Genomic DNA, 24978 nt, shown 5'->3' with positions numbered 1-24978 from the left:
GCTAGGATTTTACATGGCATAGCAAAGTCTGTTTATGTATTTTGTGACATTTTACAATAAATAACTTCATAAAACCAACTCAATAACATTGTTTTATTTTATTTTTTTATTGGGACATAAAAGCATTTTAAGCAACAGATAAATACAAGCTGTAATTAAGCCTCTGGAGAGGCAATGTAACAGGTATGGGGTGAGAACAAATGACGATAGTCGGTAACGAGTTGCTTATAATGGGTCTTTCGGCTCACTGGACTTCCTTCTCTTTACCATAGTGGGCTCATCCTGACTACCAGAGAGATCCAAAGGCTGGCTCTGTGAGATAAAGGTGTACAGTGTTACGCATGGGAGACACCAGGTTCCAACTGCTAATCAATACACAGTGTTGGAAAAGTGAAGGGTGTGCTCTTGGGGGCTAATTAAGCATTGGAAATGTGCAGAACGGGTCCTGCGTGATTGCACGCAGCCCCTGACTGACAGGCAAAGGCATGGAAGGGACGGTGTGGGAATGGCCGACATTCCTTGAAACTGGGTGTGCCGGCCCCATTTTCTGGGAGTGGCGAGGCCAGGGGTTGCATCCACTGGGGCTTACTCAGCTGGCCTGGCGGCCCTGCACCGTCCACTATCGCAACGATGGTGATCCCAGCCTGCGACCTCGATTGCGGTGCTGGGATCGCAGATGCAGCAGGGGGTGTCATACACCTCCTGTTGCATTTGCATATTAGCAAGAATGGGATTGCAAAGCTGCCTGTGTGCTGCCTGCATGCCTATGTGTGCCTGCATGCCTGTGTGCTGCCTGCATGCCGCCTACATGCCTGTGTGCTTCCCGTGTGCCTGTGTGCTGCCTGCGTGCCTATGTGCTGCCTGCATGCCACCTACATGCCTGTGTGCTGCCCGTGTGCCTGTGTGCTGCCTGCGTGCCTATGTGCTGTCTGCATGCCACCTACATGCCTGCACGCCTAGGTGCTGCCTGCACGCCTCCTGTGTGCCTATTTGCTGCCTGCATGCCTGTGTGCTGCCCCTGTGCCTGTGTGCTGCCTGCGTGCCTATGTGCTGCCTGCATGCCTGTGTGCTGCCTGTGTGCCTATGTGCTGCCTGCGTACCTATGTGCTGCCTGCATGCCTGTGTGCTGCCTGCATGCCTGTGTGCTGCCTGCATGCCTATGTGCTGCCTGCATGCCTTTGTGCTGCCTGCATGCCCGTGTGCCTGTGTGCTGCCTGCGTGCCTATGTGCTGCCTGCATGCCTGTGTGTCTGTATGCTGCCTGCGTGCCTATGTGCTGCCTGCATGCCGCCTACGTGCCTGTGTGCTGCCTGCGTGCAGCTTTGCAATTCCGCCCTAAGCAGAATCACCCCCTTGGTCTGTAACTCAGTATCTGCAATAATGCCAGTAATACAAGAATCACTATACACTACAGACTCACATCACCCCATGCAGCCACATGCACTGAACATTTTATCATTTAAAGTTGCTAAAGGTGACAATTTTTAAATCATCATCTTATAAAAGTGAAATGCAGTGCGATCAGTAAATACTACAAAAAAATGGTGTAAATCCTGTACACGCTGGCTTCCCTATGCATAGTACTATCAGCTAACAGCATGGAAATACTGAACGCGTTCCCCAATGCTTGCTTTAGGATATTGGCAAAAAAAAACCATAAAGCTAAAAGTAAACCTTTACTATAAAACAATGACCTGCACTGAAAGACTTAAGGATCAAACCTAAAAGGTGAAAAAGGAACAAGGTATAACAATACCAAAATGTAAAAAACAAATAAACCATTGATCACCTTGTAAGGGAAATTTAAAATCTTTTGATATAAGTTACAATAATATATATATAGTATAAATGTATCAATTCTCAATGTGATTATCTGTTAGGTGTGGTACTAAGACTCCCCGTATTGTATGCCTAAAATGCATAAAGTCTTGGCCAGTCCCCCTAGGTGACCCATCACCTTGGGCATCACATTGTGTTTCTTCATGCCTAGATTATCACATTGTATGTATATATGTTTACAGTCACCAGTAATGATTAAACCATCTTATCTTAAAGATACTTCTTCACTTTCATCTATTCACTGGTCACTGAATAACTAGCTCTTAGTTATTTATCTTTTCTATCTGACTCCACCTTCCCTCTCTTTCTCTCCATCTCTCTCCTTATGTCCCCCGTCACCACTTTATTCCCGACAATCTCTCTCCTCTCTGCCCCCCTTGTCTTTCTTCCCCCCCTCTCCTTCTTCCTCCCTCACTGTCTCTCTATACGTAAGTGACCGCACACTCTCTTCTGTGCATCTCTGACACTAGTAGGAAGTGACCAACTGTTATAACATTCAAATGTGATGACATCATTTTGAATCAGCAGTCGATTTTATTACATAGATTAAGAATTTTTTTGAATACAATAATTTTTCTGTTTAAATGGAACTTATGTCCTCCAGGTATGTGGAAAAACTATGTGAGCTAAGGGCCTGATTCAGCAAGGAAGGCAGTTGGTAATACGCACGCAATCGAGCAATTGTTGTATACTGCGCATGCATATGCATTACAGTGCGCATGCACAAACTAACCATTGTGATCGGGACTGTGATCACATTGACTACGCAGACCTATGATTGACAAGAACTGCAGTTTGTAGGTGGTAACGGGGGTGGGAGGTTGGCCGAACGCAGGAGTGCCAGTGTGTTTGATAGCGTGCGTGGAGGTTAGCAGCGTGTGAGGCTGCGATGGTACTCCATTGCACCAATGTTTTTGCAGTCTTGCTAAACATTACGGATGTGTGTAAGGTAAAGTGGGCGTCCTTAAGTAGTGCTGAGGCGGCATAGCGATCGCAATGGATTAGCATACTATCACAGTTGAACTGCATGCATAATCGCTATTGCATTCACAGTTGCGTTCCATAGTAAATCAGGCCTTACGTTTCCTCCTTCCTGTGCAAGTTTATTTATGGGTTGAGTCCAGTACTGTTACAGACAATTATCTCCTCCATAGTTTATTATGTGGAAGATATACTGTACATTAATGATATTTGATGTACTTAGGAGGACACTGTTAGTCCCAATTTAAGTATAAATATTCACTGAATTAAAAAAAAAAAAAAAGCATAAGTATGCAGCAGTTACAGTGCAGGAAGGAAGTGTCTGTTTCTCCAAGACCAGCTGCTAATAAATGCTATCCATTATTATTACAGCTCAATGAGAATGGGTATATGGGGGAAGGCGTGAGGTCGGATCCTTTGGTTTCATACCAGAATGCAGGATCCTTTACACTGTACAAACATGCACTCTAGGATCAGCAATACATCTCCTACCATCCGTTATCCTCATCTGTGCATTATATGTAAGCCAAGTCCATCTGTGATTTGTGTGATACCTATATGAATTTACCTGTGTGCCAGACTGTTGTTTCCTTGGTCTCTTAGACACCCTGGGCTGAGTTTTGCCAGTGGCTGGTGCAGGGTTCTAAAAGTAAATAATATTGAAAATACCTAATGAGCACCTGGCTGCAGGGTTAATTTCATTGCACATCGTAAATGTATTAAGCACCGTTCCCAATTTAATCTTCCACTTTCCATCATAATTTGATAATTTTACTGTTAACTTCAATTTACGGCTAGCTTAATGTATATGTACAGTACAGTATACGTGTTATGATGTCAGTTATTATTAGAACATGGAAATGAGATGCTACACTTGTATCACCACACATGTGACATACCCAACGCATAGTAGGATTCTGTCATCAATTTGATTTTGATTGAGCCCTCAACATGTCGGAAGAAGCGCAATTAAATCTAACTCAAAATTCTAAAAATAAATTTTGTATTATACAAATAGAATTGTATTATGAGTTATACAAATAGATATTATATTATACAAATAGATTTTATATTATGTATTATACAGATTATATATTATACAAATAGATTTTGTATTATGTGTTATACAAATAGATAATATATTATACAAATAGATTTTGTATTATGTGTTATACAAATAGATAACATATTATACAAATAGATTTTGTATTATGTATTATACAGATGATATATTATACAAATAGATTTTGTATTATGTATTATACAAATAGATTTTGTATATTTCAGACTGGAATATTTTTTATTTATTTAAACCCCATGCATCATTTTTTTATTAATAAACAATTACATTTCTGTAGAATTCCAGCAACATACAATTGAGATATGCATGTTAAAATCTCATGAGATTGTAAAATACAATTAAAATAACAATTGCTTAGAACACATTCCAATTTAAATAAGAGGACAGGTGAGACAAGACATTTACGGTGCTAGTTTAGTGTGAATTGTTGTCTGTTAATAGAATGATTACCACACGTCATTCAATCAGATTCTCCCGGATTCAATTAGCATCGAAAAACCGCGGTTTGGCGAAAAGGTTTTTTTTTTTGTCCATAGACAAAAACTGGCAAACTGTTTTCACCATCTCAGAGCAGGGGAAAAGTTGTGCAAAGTCCCTATTTTTGCTTAAAGATTTGGGGACTTGGTTCAGAACCGTTTGGACACCCCTTCCCCTCCACTAATGATAAATTAGGCAAAAATAAGTTTTAATTAGCTTAATGTCAATTTTGGGGTTAAAAAAAATAAATAAAAGTAGTGGAAAATGGGTTTAACGTATCGGGTCTGGCCTATCAGGCCTCAGGCTGTGTACGGCATCGCAGTGGCTAATTTATGCACGTCCCTGCAACAGCGTTGAAACGCATTGGCACGCCTGCGTTTCGCCAACCCCCCTCCCATCACCACCACAAACGGTACTTCCTGTCAATCACTCTGTGATGGGTCTGTGTAGTCACTGCGATCGCAGTCTCGGTGGCAGTGGCCTGCTAGCGCACGCATACGCAGAACACAGCAATCAGCCGATTGCGTGCATTTTAGCAACTGCGATCCTTGATGAATCAGGCCCTAAGCGGGTACATGTGTTAACAGGACACGGTATATGCATTTTATACGTTCCTAATGTATCAGATGGTCAGGTCACTTTTACAATGCTAGTAAATACCCAAGGTGCAATTCCTGCAATATTTGTGCTGTCACAGGTAAATCCTTAAGGAAGGAAAAGTAACTTTACGCAGAAGGAACTATGTCATATGAGGACTCCATATGAGGATCACTAAGAAGAAAGTTACCAAGCTCCAGGATTTGTTTCTCAGTATTAGGAAAGTCTTCCAAATTTTGCAATCAGCTTGCAGCCCTATAATATAATGTCCAATCGATAGTGGAGCAACAGACAATGGGTGTTATAATAATAATAATGATTTGCCTCATTAATAGGTGTCCTATCATTGCAGATAATATCCACTGGCAGCGTGTATATCGCTTCAGCTAAATGTAACAAATAGTTTGAGCTTGTACAAGTCCAGCGTCTGTCCCTGGCATTAAATAGTGGGCTCCACTCATGTACTGAATGGTGGTCACTGTGGTCAGTATGGGGGTATATAGAGGCTGTGTCAGTATGTACAATAGGATCTTTAGCAGCTACTGACTGGTTAAAGCCTAATTAAAATAAGTCAATGCATAGATAGAAGCATGACGCGTTTCTTCACAATGTAACAAGATCTGTTGCCTCTGCTGATAGGCCGTGGGCTGGTTGGGTATTATGGAGGGGGACCTCACATTGTGTGCCTTTCTGCTATAGGGCCACCACCCCTGGCTGACAAAGTCTACTACTGACAATAACAAATGTGAGGGGACCCCAAGCTTTTTGTCCCGAGATTTTGCTGCTACCAACCGAGGCTATTGACTTTTTTTGTTATTTGTTTTTTACTTTTTAATACAGAGGACACAACTGCATGGATTTCAGGGATCGCACAGCTTTATAGATGACCAGTGGTTCTGCTGTGATTTAGGCATTTTCAGTTTAGAAAGTCAGACCATTAGTAAGTTCAGTGGTTCTGACCTATAAACCACCTTCGATTCCACCGGTTTCTAAGCGCCAGTAAAACTGATGCTTAGTAAATTTAGACCTAAATCTTCTCTGTAAAGCAACATCACAGCCATGACTCCAAAAGTTGCAACATTCTAGCCCTTATGGCTGTTGTAATGTGACTTCTCTTACAGGCGGTTAGTGTTTTTATTTTCTGGGTGCACTAACAGACTTCAGCAAAGCCAAAACGCAATCCAACTCTAGACCTGGGCACCAAAGTGCCATCTTATCCCTTCTGTTCACCTGTGTGAGTGGCCAAATTGGAAAAGTGATCTTATCATACAAAGCTCAGACTGAGCAGGAAGATTAGCCCGTGTGTCTGCAATGGCTTGTTTACAACATATAAGTGTTTTTCATGTTCTTTTGAGGCACTCGTTAATATTACAATGGAGAGAACAGTAAATGCGGGAAACTGCTTATAATGTGCTTTGCGTGCATTAAACTCCATTAAAGGTAGGAAAGGCGATTTCTGCTGTGCTTGGCAAGATTATTACTCAGGTGCTATATTCACTTTTTCTTTACAGTTCAAAAGTCAAACAAAGGGAGTCAGGTTACATAACAAGCATTTACCATGCCTGAGAAAAGATGATGTTTTCACCTGGGTGCAGATACATTGTTGTGAAAAGGAGGAAGTGAATAAAATATTAGCTACATATTGACTATAATAAAAAAATGTTCAAGGAAAGTCATTAACTGCTAGTGATGAGATCTGGTGAGCGCCTATATAAACAGAATTAGGTTTATGCTATGTTCATCCTTCCAATGGATTCGGAATCCAACACACTTTTACTATAGGGTATAAAAGGTTCCTCAATGACACTGTAAAACTTAATCTAATAGCTTCCATCCTCGCCTCTCTCTCTCCCCTCATCTTGTAGGGATTGGTTATTTTTCTAAACAAATCTGATTCTGAATCATTTGCTAGTTCAAATGCAGACGGATCCTGCAGATATCTGCATACACGGGGCCTCATTGCGGATTCAGTATGATTTACCGCTGGCCGCATGGTTCAAATCCCGACAGCGGCATCCTGGCAGCAGTGAAAATCCCAATCGTGGAGAGGTAAGTATTGACTAACCTATTCTCCCCCCTAACCCTCCCTTAGGGGTGCCTAATCCTAACCTCCCCCCCAAGTGCCTAACACTAAGCCCCCCTCTAAGTGCCTAAACCTAACCCCTCCCTTCCCCGCCGCCTAAACTTAAGTCCCCCAGGGGGTGTGCCTAACCCTAACCTCTCCCCGGGGGTGCCTAACCCCCCTCTAAGTGTCTAACCTAACCTCCCTTCCCCGCCGCCTAAACCTAAGTCCCCCGGGGGGTGCCTAACCCTAACCTCCCCCCGGGGGTGCCTAACCCCCCTCTAAGTGTCTAACCTAACCTCCCTTCCCCGCCGCCTAAACCTAAGTCCCCCAGGAGGTGCCTAACCCTAAGCCCCCCTTCCCCTAGCCTAACCCTAAACTCCCGGGGGGGTGCCTAAACCCCCCCCCCCACGGCAGTCCGCGCCCGGCTTACCTTCGATCGGTATGCTGGGTATCAGGCTCCGGGCGTAGGTAAAATGACAGGCGTCGGAATTTCGACGCCTGTCATTTAGCCCTTGCCGGGATTAGACAGTCGGGAAGCCAACGAACGGGATTCCGTCCATCGGCTTCCCGACTGCTTCCCCTCGTTGCTATTTGTTCGGCATTGCACAGCCCCAGGGTAGCGCAGGGTACCGGCTGCGCAACTCCGTACAACTAAAATGAAAATGCAGTAGGAGGTGTCTGTAGGCAATAGATATCTCCTGCCTACATCTGCGATCCGAGTGCTGCGTCTGAAGACGCAGCATCGGATCAATAGTTGCGATAGACGCAGCCCTCGGCTAGTCTGCGTAAGTTGGAACTTTCTCAAACTGGCTGTCGGAACTGGTCAGCCGAGTCCAGGAACTCTGTGTCCAACGATGCAGACCCTCGGCTCGGCACACGTACAAAGCGGGGGCAGTAAACTGTAGAACTTTATAAACATGCACACAGAGACAGCCTGACTCAGCCAACGCAATGGGTCACGCTGCCCACATAGTGCTCACTGATCTGGATATGAATATGCCCAGCCATTGTAAGGAAAGGGCTCTCTGCCCTGATGTGTGCTTGTTGAATCACCAAAGTAATGTAGTTTTCACCTGTTTTCAGGCAGGCCAACCTCTAATAACATCCAATAAACGAAGAGTTATCTTTTCCTCCATAGACTGATCCTAACTCAAAGTTAGAATCACAATATCCTGATTTATTTCAATGGGATTGTGTTCAACATGTAGAATCCCCATTGAAATGAAAAGGCCATTGAAATAATAGAGCCACTAACATGAATTAAAGGTCACAGAATAGTTTAATGGCTTTATCTCCACATCAATGCAGATTCAATTATTCTCTATTCTTTTGTGATCAAAACAGACTCCCCTCACTGATGGTTGGGTTTGATCACACGTGGCTTACAAATGAAGAATTACATTCATTATTTTAGTCAGAGCAGTGTCTAAGGGACCCTTTCCTATTATAATGGGACCACTGAGATGTGTACTATGGCCCTGACACGCTCTGAATCAGGGCCGTCCTTCTTAATTTTACCACAGCTATAGCGAGCGGCCAGGAAGATGGTCGCGATGGTCAAGACCATCGCGACCATCGGGCTTGCGACGAGACCCTTGTGGTAGGGTCTCGTTGCCGCAAGCCCCAGAGAGATTTCGGCTCAAACAGAGCCGAAATCTCTCCCACTGACATCACTCGTGATGTCAGTGGGGCCGCCCCCAAATGGAGGCGTTCACATGGGAACGCCTCCGTTTGGGCAGCCACCCCCCCGGCCCGCCCACCAAAGGGGGCGAGCTGTCACTCAACATCGACGGCTCGCCCCCTGTGTTGCGAGACCCAGAGCGACGGAGTGCCCGTCGCTATCCGGGTCTCACGCATGCACACGACAGAGCCGGCTCCGTCGTGCGCATGCGCACTGGCCCACCATCGACCCGGTTGCGAGCGCACAGCGCTTGCGACCGGGTCTGAATCAGGCCCTATGTTAGTTAAGGCAGCCGATATGGTTCTCTACACAAGTGTCAGCTGCTATAACTGCTCAGGAAACTGTGTAACAAGTTACTGACGTTACAGTCATGAAATATTAGCACAGAGAACGCCAAACAAAAAAGATAGTAAAAAAAAACATGTAAATGATTTACATAGCTTTGATAAAGGTTATAATTGGTACAATCATTTCCTGAATTAGTATAGCAATGCCAATTAACTCTGCAGCCCTGTAGGGTGAACCATGCACCTTTTTCAAGTAATCTTTTCATCGAGGCTAGACACCATGGGCCTGATTCAGACCCACTCGCGAGCGGCTGTCCGCTCGCAAGTGGGTCGATGGTGTGCACTGCGCATGCGCACGACGGAAGGAGCTCCGTCGTGCGCCTGCGCGAGACACGACGAGCGAAGGACTTTCCTTCGCTCGTTGTGTCTGATCAAAGGGGGCGTGCTGTCGATGTTGATTGACAGCACGCCCCCTTTGGTGGGCATGCCTCCCAGACGGGGGCGTTCCCAAGGGAACGCCTACCGTCAGAAGCCGGCCCCACTGACATCACTAGTGATGTCAGTGGGAGTGATTTTGGCTCTGATAGAGCCAAAATCACTCCGGGCCTTGCGGTTGAGAAACTCAACCGCAGGCTTCGGCTCGCAGTGGCGATGGTCGCGATGGTCAAGACCATCGCGACCATCAACCTGCACGCTCGTATAGGCTGTGGGTGGTCACCCACAGCTATACGAGCGTCCAGGAGGACGCTCCATAATTATGGAGGTGGGCCCTGATTCAGAGCGAGCGCTCTGGTCAGAGCGTCCGGCTCTGAATCAGGGCCCATGTTATAAATATACCCATCTATACCCATCTAATAGATTCCAGTGAACTTCTCGCTTACAGTGCTTTTATAGTTTTGAAACCTCATAGAAATAATTGATTCCATTTATTTACTAAAGCATATTTTACTTAAATAAATGACAGTAGCACTCGTAGGGCCTGGTTCTGGATTGCACGTAAAGCGGTCACAATTTCGTCCGCATCCTGCAATTGGAAATCCATGCGAACATCCACCTGTATCCTGAGTCTGCGGTATCTATGCAGCCGCACATCGCCCCCAGCTGTCCGCTTCTCAGAGCAGCTGTCATCATACCTATGGTGCAAACTCGGATGGACCTCTGCAAACGCTCGTCTCTCAATAGCCCGCAACACGACACGCTTATCCTACGTACTAATGCCACATTGCCATTCAGTGACGCTCATTCTGCCATAAGTGAAAAGCGACCAAAATGCATATGACTCTAAAAGTGCCCACACACATAGCGATATTTTACACGATCTGGCCGATTCCGACGAATCGTGACGACAGATCGTGTAAAATATGGCCAAATCGTGAGGAAATCATGAGTCCTAACTCACGATCACGATGCGATGCGCGTCCCCGCTGGTCGCACATCGCATCATCAGATCTGCCGTGCAGTAGGGCAGATCTGACAATCTGGGACAAAATGCACTGGGAAAAAAAAAAAAAGTTAAGATGCGCGATAGATCGTAAGTCAGATTGGATGCTTTTTACTCCAAATCGTGTGTAGGAGCTGCCGGGGGAGAGTTCAGGGGAAATTGCACACATCGTGGGATCGTGTGCAGATTGGTATGTGTGTGGGCACCTTAAGGGGGGAATTCAATTACAAGTGATAAGTTATTATGGGTGAAAAGGGAGGTAGCTATTCAATTAGGCTCCCTTTTTCACCTGATACCTTTGTTACTGCCCGTTAAATGAATGTATTAACAGGCATTAACACACAGAGGGCCTGATTCAGACCCGGTCGCAAGCGCTGAGCGCTCGGAACCGGGTCAATGGTGGCCCACAGCGCATGCGCATGACGGAGCTGGCTCCGTCGTGCGCATGCGCGAGACCCGGCTAGCGACGGGCAATCCGTCGCTCCGGGTCTCACACCAAAGGGGGCGAGCTGTCGATGTTGAGTGACAGCTCGCCCCCTTTGGTGGGCGGGCCGGGGGGGTGGCTGCCCAAACGTAGGCGTTCCCATGAGAACGCCTGCCGTTTGGGGGCGGCCCCACTGACATCACAAGTGATGTCAGTGGAGAGCTTCCGGCTCTGTGAGAGCCAAAAGCTCTCTGGGGCTTGCGATGAACGAGACCCTACCACAAGGGTCTCGTCGCAAGCCTGATGGTCGCGATGGTCTTGACCATCGCGACCATCATCATCATCATCATGGCCATGTGGTCTCCCACAGCTATGCGAGCGGCTAAGAGGCCGCTCCAAAAAAAAAAAAAGCCCGGCCCTGATTCAGAGTGAGCGCTCTGACAGAGCGAGCGGCTCTGAATCAGGCCCATAATCCGTTAAAAGTTCACAGATTTGTGCGTTAACTGGCTGTTATCACCCGATGACTGAAGATTTATCAGAGATTTCTCTGCAGAAATCAACGATAAGTGAGGCTAATTGAATAGGAATCGGCGTTTAATTAGCACCCATTAACTTAACGTGTCTAATTGAATTCCCCCCTAAGTCGCTTGTGAACGCTGTAATACACCTTTTACACCGAGCTAAAAATCCCGGGTTATGCGCATCAACCCGGGATTTTTGTCGGTGTAAATGGATCCACCCGAGTCCAGGGACCCGGAGATTCAACTGGGGTATTTTGCAGGGTTGGCCACGTGTCATTCCTGTGTGCCACCCTGCAGTGTAAACGGCGCAATCCAAGTCACGATGACCCGGATCATGCCGCATGCTGGCCGACGTCATCTCCAAGCGTCCACTTCAATGCCGGAGGAGCCGGGTCACTGCACGATGGTACCGATGCTTACATACACTTCCTTGAGATGACGTGCGCAAGTGAGCTTCTTAAGACAGGCTGGTCGGCGTCTGCATACACAAAGCGTTTGCATGCCAAGACATAGTGAGCGTGCTTATGCCGTGCCGTGCGATCGCCTGCCTTGCCTTCACCTAGCCAAATTTGCATATGCACCCAGTGAGCGTACGCATCTGGCGAGCGGATCTGGGTCGAGCCCCCTGTTCCAACCTGCGGGTCAGACCCGAAACTTCGGTATAAAAATTTTAAAACAATGAACAATACATAGTCTATTTCAGCATATTTCTAATTGGTCTCATTTAACCCTATCTGTGTCTATGACAAAGTCTAGGGATGGGGAAAATGTACTTATCTCTGGCCTGATTCAGCAGCATACGTAACTACGATCGCAGCTGCAAATTTGTACAGGAAGCAGCTGCGAAAATATGCTACTGCCTGCCAAAGCTCACCCGGCATAGGGATGCCCACTGCTGCATTCTCATATCCGTACAACCTTGCTTTTCTGCGTATACATCGGTACCATCGACGCACATAGGCCCATCACGCACATTTACAGCAGGTCTGACCATCCAAAGACACTGCACGTCTCCTCGCACGCAGTGAGTACACAAGCTGCGTATGCAATCGCTGTGGCTAATTTATGCACGCCCATGAAATGGCGTACAAAAGGACAGACACGCCTGCGTTTTTCTGACCACACCTCCGTCACCACCCCCAAACGCTGACAGCCCGCCACTCACTCTGCGATGCATTCCTTTGTGCGCCCATAATTGCAATGCGATCGCTGTGCAGGCACAGTGCGGCTTGTACGCATCCGCAATGGCAAACAATGGTCATCGCTATTGCGTACGCTGCTGAATCAGGCACAGAGAGTATATAGACTGAAAACAGGTGACAAATACAACAAATAGGTCTATCAGCGTGGTATAAATATTTATATATTGGTATATCTTTAGTAAATAAGACCAAACATACAATAGATATTATGATCTAGAACAGATCAGTTTAGAGGTAGTTTAGATTTCTTCTGCGGCTGGATTGCAGCAACATTATAATTCAAGTTACTCTACTATATACAAACATACAATGGGGCCCATTTATCAAAGTGCATTTGAGGTAAATTCCCCGAAAACACCTGTTTTCGGGGGTTTACCTCAAATACTTAGTATCCCTCGAATGTATGATGGAGGGACGGCAGCAGGTATCTCCGATACCTATATATAGGATGATCTCCGATACCTGCTGCGATCCCTCCATTGCCGCCGGCAGCCGCCTCCCCCATAGGTTTCTATGGGGGATGCGATGCTGCCAAATGTATCAATATCGGGAATGCGAAACATTCCCGATATTGGCCCTAGCAGCTAACGCCATCTGAAGATAGCGTTAGCCGCTGTGTCCTATGGGCACTTACCACATTTCAGCCGGCGGAGGGATCTGGAAGATCCCTCCGCCGACAATGGGCGCCGCTCATGTGCAGTCCGCAGGACTGCACATGCGCAGCAGCCCGGAATGCGCTCCGGCAACATCGCAGGGACGGGCTCTTTTCGGAGCCCGTCTCCCTGCGTGTGCCGGGTCATACATTCGGCCGGTATGATCGCATTTTGCAATGCGATCATGGGCGGTACTGCATGCCCTGATCGCATTGCAAAATGCGATCCTTAATAAATGGGCCCCAATATACTTATATAGAAGGCACGAGAAAGGTACACAGAGGTTTTTTGTAAATATGTTTATTGAAAGGTTCACTCAAAACATTATTACAATAAATTCTAAATACATGACAGTCATAGGCCCGTGTTCAATTTATCAAGTTATCACTAGTACCCTTGAGTGACATAAGCAACACCACAAGGCATGTGATAAACATGGCCTACTTACTGACTACAAATGGTCCATACGCCTCCCAGTGTCTTGCTAAAACAAAGCTAAGAAGCAGCCATGCCGTCACATTTGGATGAAAGAAAAGTCCTTGAAATAGAAAATCCTAATGCCAAGATGCCAAGTTATGTGTACGAAGGGGGAGGAGATGATGGCGTACAGTAGGTAAGGAAGGGAAGTGAACAGAAAGGAAGAGGGTCCTGCTCGTGAGACCTTACCATCTATAGATCTATATTCCCACTTGGACTGCGACAGGAAAGGATTTTCAAAGAGGAAAGTAACGGATGTTTGTATAAAATTCAATTTCCTTTAATTGAATTGAATTTGTATTTTATATTTAATTATATTCTACATGGTACATGTGGCTCGCATTTATTAATAGCACGGACGGTCCTTACACCATTCTCTCTTGTGGATTGTGTAGGAATTGGGAAATGCGATTTACGACTACTACCGCGGACAAGCCCCATCTCGGCACTCCTCCTCCTCACACCTGCTGCTCCTGACTTATACCTGGCACTTTAGTGCTGTAGAACTGAAAGGACTGTGAGATGCATCGGACTGGGTATAGTCATGCTCCTATTCCTGCTAAGGTGCAAATACCTTCAACTCTGCATGAGGAACTTGCAAAACCTGTAATGTACAGTATGTATCTGCATTGTGCTGAGTGGTGGGTTCAGGCACCAGTACAAATGAGAAACATTGCAGAAACAACATTTCTCCTATATCCTATGGGGTATATACAGTAGAATAGGATTTGGCGCTCAGTTCAAATTCTGCACAAAGACTGAAGGCTCTCCCCCCTCTACTGAGAGCTCATATTGTGTTAGTAGCCCACCTGTGTGGCATTGTACTACTATCTGATGGTAGCATTGATTAGTGTGTTAGTTCTCTTTTATGTTACTTGATTAACCCCTTAACGTATAATTGCAGGCACCCGCACAGTTTCTGTGGTTGTATGATAGTTGAAGTGGGGTACAGTGTAGCTGTTGCGGAACCTCCGACTGGACCCCCCTACACGGCTGCACATCTCCTCCCTCTTCTCTGCGATAGAGGGGAAAATTGTGGTCAACTCCTGGAACTGTGACCTGTCCTCTACGTGAGGGTGCAGTGCCTAGTACTACAGACAGGTGGGAGTTCCAGCTGTGGCACCCCTGAAATAGGCACAGACTGGCACCTAGATGATCTTCCTCAGAGACGGGTGCCTGACTTTGGGGAGAGCCAGCAGCTCCTCCTTGGCGTCCTTCTCCTCACAGGAAGAACCCAGCTGAAAGGGACATGCAGTTCTACTCTCCTCTATCTATCTGCAGGGAAGTACTGGAGCTGGGCTTTATTTCTCTGTGGTTAGTCCCGTATTTATTGGCAGGGGTCTTGTCCTATCAGTGCTGGTTCACCTCTGTTCCTTAATGGTGCACAACAGCCGTCCATCTATCTTATGTTTGTCTGTCATGCAGGATGAAGGATGTAGCGCCAGTCTGGCAGGATGATAACGGTCATCTTTTTATGTTTTTACTTGTTCATAATGTCAGGTAAAAAATTAACACTAGTGTGTGTTCATGTGATAGTGAATATAGGCCCTCATCCAGAGCCGGACGCTCTGAGCAGAGCGCTCGCTCTGAATGAGGGCCGTCCTCCATAAAAATGGAGCGTCCTCCTGGACGCTCGTATAGCTGTGGGTCACCACCCACAGCACATACGAGCGTGCAGGATGATGGTCGCGATGGTCTTGACCATCGCGACCATCGCCAGTGCGACCAGAAGCCTGTGGTCGGGGTTTTCGACCACAAGCCCTGGAGTGATTTTGGCTCTATCAGAGCCAAAATCACTCCCACTGACATCACTAGTGATGTCAGTGGGGCCGGCTTCTGACGGTAGGCATTCCCTTGGGAACGCCTCCGTCTGGCAGGCACGCCCACCAAAGGGGGCATGCTGTCAATCAACATCGACAGCACGCCCCCTTTGATCAGACACAACGAGCGAAGGAAAGTCCTTCGCTCGTCGCGTCTGGCGCATGCGCACGACGGAGCTCCCTCCGTCGTGCGCATGCGCCGTGCACACCATCGACCCACTTGCGAGCGGACAGCCGCTTGCGAGTGGGTCTGAATGAGGCCCATAGATCGCAAGCTCCACCGGGAGAGGGACTGAGATGAGTGACTGATATAGGCCCTCATTCAGAGCCGTACGCTCTGAGCAGAGCGCACGCTCTGAATGAGGGCCGGGCTCCATTTTCATGGAGCGTCCTCCTGGACGCTCGTATAGCTGTGGGTCACCACCCACAGGCTATACGAGCGTGCTTTTTGATGGCCGCGATGGTCGAGACCATCGCGACCATCGAAATTGCGAGCCGGAGCCTGCGGTTGAGGTTTTCAACCGCAAGCTCCGGAGTGATTTTGGCTCTATCAGAGCCAAAATCACTCCCACTGACATCACTAGTGATGTCAGTGGGCCGGCTTCTGACGGGAGGCGTTCCCGTGGGAACGCCCCCGTCAGGGAGGCACGCCCCCGGCACGCCCACCAAAGGGGGCGTGCTGTCAATCAACATTGACAGCACGCCCCCTTTGATCGGACACAACGAGCGAAGGACTTTCCTTCGCTCGTCGCGTCTGGCGCATGCGCACGACGGAGCTCCCTCCGTCGTGCGCATGCTCAGTGCATAACATCGACCCACTTGCGAGCGGACAGCCGCTCGCGAGTGGGTCTGAATCAGGCCCATAGTCTCTGTAATGCACTGATTAATGTGTGTGCTACATACAGAACAGCTAACATATAAATGATGATAGATCATTTAAATAACTGTACTATCAATACTTGTGCTTGCCTTTAATTGCATCAATTGCGCTTACTGTCTCGTTGGGGGCAGGGTGGATATAAAGTTGTGGATATAAAGTTGTGGATCCGTTCAATCACAGTATTTTAGTATGTACCATACATTCCATCAGGTTTATTATCACCATATTTGTTAATTAATATCTGTGCTCCAATGGCCATTGCAATATCAATGGTAATCCATGTGTGTATGTTATGTGTGTGCTTGGTTGGATAAGTTGTATTCTTGTAGTGAACCTCTAATCTATCAAATAAAATGCGCAGCTCTAAATGTCACCAACAGTCCCACATTAACGAGCCCTGCCGCTGCCGTGGTGCGCACCTGCGCGCATACTGATACACTGACTGAGCTGCAGTGTATATTTCCCTTACCGTGTGGTATATACTGTGTTTATCTATGGAATACTGAACTGATCCTATTCAGTGACTGGTGACCAATTATATATATGCTGTCTGTGATCGTATTGTTGCTCTTGCTTTTTATTAATTGTGGGCTAATACAGAGTAGCTCTGTTGTTCTTTAATTATTCATTAATGCTCAATCATGTATCCTACTGTACACGTCACATAAAATAAAGATAGCCGTATTTGAATGACTAACCATGCCTGATATGATGCGCCCACTCCTGGTTTTGCGTCCGTAGCTGGCTGCGCTCGTATTTGCCTCCAGTGACTCCTTAGTCTAAAACAAGGAAACAAGATTCATTTTTAGATCAGACAGTGAGAGAAGTGATTTGCAAACACAAAATGACCAACCTCACCAAATGTGCACATTTATTTTATACTAGGTGTAACACTCTTGATATTTAGCAAATGCTAAAGCAGTGTAGGTGGGAGGTATTTATCACCACATTTTGTCCCTCCACATACGGCACAGTGATCACTCGTCTGTCACCACAAGAGCAAACAAGATACCAGCGATGGCAGCCTTGCAAATACAGGGGCACTGCCAGTGGCATCACCGCTGCTAAAATGACAACAGCTAACAATCGGAATTGCTAACGGGTTGGGCACGTTAACTCCTACTCATTGATTTCAGTCCTCAGTCTATGGAGGTGCGAGCTGAATTAGCTAATGTAATGACCTGATAGATGAGCAATACAGGCTGCAGATGGCGGCTCGTGTCTAGCTAAATCTGGCCCAAAGCTATTTAACATTTATCAGATTCCATTGGGGTATTGTCCGTTGGGTGTGGGAGGAGATGCAGCTATCTGTAATGGAGCCAGGAGGTAATGCTGCATTCACGCCCATGGGTTCAGTCTTCTACAACAGCGAGAAGTCAGGCTGCTAAATAGCTCAGCAGCACTATAGTATATGGCAGCATGTGTGCTCACAAATGCACATCCCGTAGCTTATGGGACAAGCATGGCACTTCCAAAGAGAACAGTGATGACTAATGACGCCCTGCTAGGAAATACACTATACAGTTTGACTGTACTATTCGTGCTTCTAATACAACTATTATATGGCTTTAATAAACTACAAGGACCAAAGTATAAAGATACTTGGGCATTTCACCCATAGTTGCTTGATGAGCATTCCATCCTAAAGCATGGGCATCAATATGGAGCGGGTCCCTCTGTACTGCTATAACGGACTCCACTTTCCTGGGAAGAGGTGATCGGATAGGCTTACTCCGCCAGTACAGAATCTCTCTTCCCAGAGCAACAGGGCCAGGCTAACTTTACCACCCCTGAGGTCTAGGGATTCCCTCCTGACTCCTCCTACTATTATTAAGGGGTCTATTTACTAAGCTGTGTTAGGAGATAAAGTGAACGGAGATAAGGTGCCAGCCAATCAGCTCCTAACTGTCATTTTTCAAACACAGCCTGTGAGATGACAGTTAGGAGCTGATTGGCTGGTACCTTATCACTTTTCACTCTGTCTCCTAACACTGCTTAGTAAATGTAACTGCCACCACCAGGCTTCTACACTGGCACCTGGAACCTCTGACTTCTTCTGTTACAGAATGGGCTGGATGGTGACGGCTAATTCCGCACCAGCAGCTTACCGTGGTAGCAGAGGACAGGTTTGTGGACACTGGACTCAACCCAGGACAACCAGAGAACAAATAAGCGTTCAGCACTTATGCGGAAGTCACAGGGTACAAGCAGGTGTCTCTGATAGCCGCTAGATGTTTATTAGCTCCAATAAAATGTCTGAACGGAAAGTATTGGGAATAAGCAGCATATATGGTGTTATTCAGGAGTAACATGTTACAATCCTCAGATGTACATAAGGATGCACACCAAACTAGACTCTCAGAGCCTGTTATACAGTAAAAGCACGCCAAATAGCAGCAGGTTAGCCAGTCCACATCCACTTTAAACCAATTAAGATTAATTCAGAAATTTGCAGAATGTCTGTAAATTCAGTCACAGTTATGAGCAAGGAATCAGATAGCGCCTTCCACAACTGGATTCAAGGTCATTTCACAGCACACTCTCTGTTGCACTCAGCTGATACAACAAACTGCTGAGATACAGACCAGAGTGTGCTAGAAGCACCAGAGCAGAGAGCGACACCCCATGCAGGAAAAAGGAACTGCACGTGTTGTGATAGGTACAGGGTGCTAGAATGAACACTATGGGACTAAGGGCCTGATTCAGACCCGCTCGCAAGTGGGTCGATGGTGGGCCATTGCGCAGGCACGGCGTGCGCGAGCCCCGAAGCGAGTGAGAACTTCACTTGCTCCGGGGCTCGCCACAAGACGGGGCGGCTGTCGATGTTGATCGACAGCTCGCCCCGTTTTGTAGGCGGGTAGGGGGGGTGGCTGGACAAATGGAGGCGTTCCTGAAGGAACGCCTGCCGTTTGTGGGCGGCCTTACTGACATTACTCGTGATGTCAGTAGTGGACTTCCGGCTCTATTAGAGCACGAAGTCCACTTGGCATTGCGAGTGCTGAGACCCTACCACAAGGGTCTCCTCGCAATGCCGATGGTTGCGATAATCGTGACCATCGCCAGGCCGCTCCCACAGCTGTGCGAGCGGCCTGGAGGCCGGAGTTAAAAAAAATAGGGACGCCCTGATTCAAAGCTAGCGCACGCATATAGCGTGCGCCTCTGAATCAGGCCCTAAATCCCTTTCAGTGCTGTAGCACTGCACATTAACTACTCAGTGCCAACCTGTAAAAATTACATGCTAGAATAAATTAAAACATTTTAATTATATTTAAAACTATATTTCTCCGGTCCCAGCACCGGGATTCAGCTCTTCTGGTGCTGCAGTTACCAGACACTGGGCCTGATTCAGACCCGCTCGCGAGCGCTGAGCGCTCGCAAGCGGGCCGATGTCGGGCAAGTGCACATGCGCATGACGGACCCGGCTCCGTCGTGCGCATGCGCGAGACCCGGATAGCGACGGGCAAGCCGTCGCTATGGGTCTCGCTACAAAGGGGGCGAGCTGTCGATGGTGAGTGACAGCACGCCCCCTTTGGTGGGCGTGGCTGGCCAGACGGAGGCGTTCCCATGGGAACGCCTACTGTCTGGGGCCGGCCCCACTGACATCACAAGTGATGTCAGTGGGAGTGCTCTCGGCTGTGATAGAGCCAAAAGCACTCCAGGGCTTGCAGCAGAAGCGACCCTACCACAAGGGTCTCGTCGCAAGCCCGATGGTCGCGATGGTCTTGACCCACAGCTATGCGAACGGCCAGGAGGCCGCTCTAAAAAAAGAGAGGGACGGCCCTGATTCAGAGCGATTGCTCTGAAAGAGCGTCCGGCTCTGAATCAGGGCCTCTGTTCCGGTGCCACAGCTAACTGAAACATGTATTGAAAATGTACATAACACACCACACAGCCTGCACCCATGATTAATGCTTACCTCTCTGGAGTCATGTGTCCGAAAATCACCTGGAAAGTTTCCCCTGGATGGTGTAACAGCACAGGAAGTTTCATTTGTTCCCCTGCCGTGGTAGCCATTCTTAGCCAAGTGGTTATGCGGCCAAGAAGGTTTTCCACTGGATTTTGCAAAATGGCTGCCGGAACTTGCATCCAATCAGCCACAAGAACATTGTTGAGGTTGAGAACTGAGTTTGGGTGCTAATGTTGGAAGATAAGACCTGTCTAGTGGTCAGCGATCCAATTCACCCCAAAGGTGTTTAATAGGATTGAAGTCAGGGCTCTGGGCCTGATTCAGACCCGGTCGATGAGCTGCAAACGCACTGTCTGGCTTAAGGACGCCCTCTATGTCTTAGAGGGCGACGGCAGTGAGCGTACGCAGGTGTATAAAGCCGCCCACCTTTCTCTCTTGGCCCACGTCATCTCCAGGAAGTGTCTGATTAATCGGTAACATCGAGAGCCATCGGAGCTGCACGCAGCACTTGAGATAGCCCCTACTCCCCCGCAAGCACTGCGATCAGTTCAGGCTAAAAAACAACCAAGTGACGTGTACAATGACGCTACTTTTATTATGCACACCCATTAAACTCTGTTTTGACGCCCAGACACGCCTGCGTTCGCACAACTACTCCCCCCGTTCACAAGCACCTTCCCCTGTCACCACCCACAAACGGCGTTGCCACTCAAAGCAGCGTCTAGTCTGTGTACTACAAGCGCACGATTCCCGGCCACAGTGACTGGTCCGCGCATGAGTACTTTTACACATACGCATGCGCAGATGTGCGATAACCGCCCCCTAGCGAGCGTTCGCAGCTCAGCAATCGGGTCTGAATCAGGCCCTTTGTGCAGGTCAGCCAATTAATGTGATTAAAATGGCCAGACACATACTGTCCTCATATTTATGGATATATAGTAAATGTAATTAAAATTCCTCAGTATTAAATATTACTATCTTTTTGGAACAGATGATTTCTGCAAACCCGCAATGTTTCCGTAGTTGCGCAAGTGCGCCTACATGCCAAGCGCATTTCAAAGTGCACGCCCATTTCATGGTATTAGAGGACCACCCAATAATAGCAATTTGTGCCAAGTTGGGGGATGCTCTGCCATACATGTAAGATTTAATTGGTAATAATTTTAAAAATGTTTAACTTACTACTACTGCTTCCTAGTGGCAATGAAACAAAACTACTGGTTTACCATCACTCTTTCTCAGTTATTAAATATAAATATATGTTTTAAGCTTTCTATAGTATTAGTTGAAGTGCACTCGGAAGTGAAAGGGGAAATTATAAGGTACTTCTCATTTCAAGTATAAGGACACGATCCAGTGTCTAGACGACACCATCTTGCCAGGCAAATGTTTGCATTACCCTGTAAATCCGTACTTGAACAAACAAGGGCTCATTGCATTAGAAAGGAGCATTTGTGCTGTGATATTACACTTCTGCAGTTCACAAGTGTGAGAGAAACACTGGTGCGTACCTGTGGCTGCTGTTTATTACTGTGATCCGATGACAGACTCTCATTCTCCTGGCAAGTCAGACTGAGCTCTGAAAATAATATCAGCAATGTAAAGTGAGGGTACATCTCAGCAAGGAAGATAAATAAAACTGCAACATTGATTAGCAAATTTCCACCCGATTATAAAGGTAGATGAGTTTGATTAGTCAAGAGAAAGGTTCTTGTATTTTATCACACTGCATTTAAACCTTAGAAATGTAGGTTTAGCAAGCTTAATTTATTAATATATATTTACTTGATACCTAAACTATGCCACAAACATATTCACATTACATTACAAAGCTGCAAAAAAGTTTTATTTTACATTGACTGTCCGAATTTTTGGGGTTTGTAAATCACCCTTCCTCTATTCTAAACTGACAGGGGATCTGCAAGAAGTTATCATTTTTATCATGAACATAAGGCCTGATTCAGCTGAGGACAGAGGTGCTATTACCACTAATGTAGTAATGCAACAGGTGTTGCTCTCTAGAATGCAACATTGGACCATCTGCAAGACCGTCGGCCGGCTAAGTGACCCGTGGGTCCACGCAAGCCGGCCGCCGCAGCTGCTAAAAAGAAGCCAGGAAATCTCCGTCAGACGACGGAGATCATGGCCTTGTCACTTTCCCTCAACGGCAGCGCCACGCCTCCGTTTTTGGAAACGGAGGCCATCGCCGTCCTCTCCCCACCAGGAAACGACAGCAAACTCTCAATCACTGACAGTCTGCTGCCGAACTGTGAGTGACAATGCAGACCCGGACTGCACATGCACAGTAAGGGTCCGAGCAATTGGCAGATTCCCGAACATCGGGAATCTGCGTCCAAACATTAGCTGCGTCCTCCGCTGAATCCGGCCGATAGTTCATTTCCAGAAATTGTATACATATGGCTGTATACGCCTGGCTGTACAGTAAGTAAAGATAGCTTTATTCAGTGTGTGCACATGAAGTTTGATGAAAAGTAACAGAATTTCTTACCATCAACATTCAAAGACCCGATGTCATTTTTCTCTGATTCAACGTTATGCTCACACAGCGAATCAGCCTTCACGAAGGTAAAAAGACAGCAGGTTATTCTTCCTTAACAGATTTCAGTCCTGTATTGATTTTTGTCTTTGTTTAGTAGAACAAAATGAGCTTTACAAATCTAATTTCTGAGCAGCAACCAGGAAGAAAATAACTAGGTTTCAGTATTTAAATCACCGAAATGCAGCTTTCAATAAAAGTGTAGCTGAATTAAAATACAATTGCTAAATGTTGTCCATTGCACAACGGGATTCTGACATATTTCTCAATAAATGAAAAGCAGGAGAGAACACAAAATAAATGGTGTGCTTGTTACATTGTGATTTAGGCCACTCTGCAGGAGAGAGTAGAGTTGATTTGCTCAGTGGATTGTTGGGGTGCATGGCTTTCATTGCAGTCTATAGAGAGACAGATTTATGCCTGGAGTTATGTACCATCTACAGAACATAAGGGATGCAGTCTGATAAGTCCAGCTGATAATGAAACTAGAATATTTATTGCTGGTGGAGTGACAGGATATTTGATCTATACCATGTGCAGCTACATAATAGGTTAGAGGATCAAAACACATTTGCTGGACTCTCATTGCAGAACTTATCACACTGCATCCTCTGTGCTGTCTTACCATCAGGGTTTACAGCGATTCCTTCTTCCCAACAGCAGATCCAGCGCTACTATTCTTTCTCTTTCAGCAAGGCTGGAGAACAGGGGATCATGGGGATTGCAGGTTGGGGCAGGCACTTTTCAGAGATAGAAGTTACCCCCTGTACTCTCATTCCCCTGTTCACTGCCACTTGGCACTCAGGGGAGTAGTAGAAACAGAGGGTATTTCACTATAACTCTGGCACTATCTTTTAATCTCATTATCTTGCTATGCTGGAGCCTCAACTCTGAACAAAAAGGGTATACTGTCTTGCTATAATGAAGCCCTAATTCTGAATATAAAGGGCATACAGACACTCCATGACATATTTTCCCCTGATGCCTAAAACATCTGACGCATAATTGTGGGCACTACTGCACACTGTACATGCATCAGTGTGGGGCCAGCGGTCTCACACCGAGATCCAGGAGATAGGAAAATGCAATCGATATGTAATGTACCCATTTATTACTAATGTATAATTAGGATTACATAGATAACGACAACACATATTTTGCCAGATATTTTTTTATTGCTGATATTTACCCTGATATTTACGAAGGATTTTTCCATCGGGTTTGCGATCCTACTGTCTTTGTCTAACTGGCATGCATATTTTTACTTTAATTATATTCAGGAACTTTCTGCATCACTCTCTACCTAACCTTGCACTTACAGCAGACTCCAGAAATTGGTCTTCTTCCATTTTCAGGCAGGCTGCTTGTGTGGGGCTTTTGTTCTTCAGTAAGCTCTTTCCCATGTTCTCCATTCGTTCTTTCTCTGTGGTAACCCGCACTTTTAAGACATGGAAAGGAGTAGCCACCTCACCTACGTTTAGATACATTGGTTCCCCCTCAAACATCATGTTGTCACAGCTTCCTTCTTTGAAGCCGGGAGGCTGATAGTCCTTTGGGGTAACTACAATATAAAAATAAGTAAAACAAAAATGAGACACAGGTCTCAAGAACATCATCTTTTGGTCAAGGTTGGACAAGTTGAAAATATTCGGCTTACTTACAGTGACTTAATTAAAGGACAGTCAGTCTTGAACCTCCTGTTTGAGAAATGTGACCAGCTTTTCTACAAAAATGTTTTCCTTGTACTATCTGCGTTCATAGGCCACACTATAGCAATGGACACGGACTTACACTTACTCACCTGAAGAAACAGCATGTGATGCCCAGGTGAGCCTAGGACAAGCAGAGCAATGTAGAACCTGCTATTTTCCTTCAAAGAGCAGATCTGTGATCATCTAAAGGCTTCCATGAAGGAGCTGTATTCTCATTAAAGTTTATGAAGAGCAACTGTAGGATCTGTACTGGTCCTACAGAATAAAACTGCAGACTTTTATCACATGGGAATAACAAAGCCACAACGCATTTCGCAGATCAGGATGGCTTCTTCAGGCCGACAAATCGGATATGTAAAAAACAAAAGGGCTTTATT

General features: G+C 46.4%; 1 protein-coding gene across 1 annotated transcript in view; it reads right to left on the bottom strand.

The window, feature by feature from the left end:
• Window positions 1-225: 225 nt before the first annotated feature.
• Window positions 226-24978, bottom strand: part of HORMAD1 (HORMA domain containing 1) — a 50461-nt gene continuing 25708 nt past the window's right edge. The window contains exons 10-15 of the mRNA XM_088467734.1: window positions 24209-24450; window positions 22842-22908; window positions 21844-21911; window positions 17124-17204; window positions 3388-3462; window positions 226-312 (exon numbers count right to left, since the gene is read on the bottom strand). Of these exons, the coding sequence (XP_088323860.1) occupies window positions 226-312; window positions 3388-3462; window positions 17124-17204; window positions 21844-21911; window positions 22842-22908; window positions 24209-24450 (620 nt within the window). The remainder of the gene's footprint in view (window positions 313-3387; window positions 3463-17123; window positions 17205-21843; window positions 21912-22841; window positions 22909-24208; window positions 24451-24978) is intronic.

Source organism: Taudactylus pleione, unplaced genomic scaffold (genome assembly GCF_031769625.1).
Source record: "Taudactylus pleione unplaced genomic scaffold, aTauple2 ptg000073l, whole genome shotgun sequence".
In the NCBI taxonomy this organism is placed as follows: domain Eukaryota; kingdom Metazoa; phylum Chordata; class Amphibia; order Anura; family Myobatrachidae; genus Taudactylus; species Taudactylus pleione.
The sequence above is the reverse complement of the archived record's forward strand: the minus strand, read 5'-3'. Positions and strand labels throughout refer to the sequence as shown.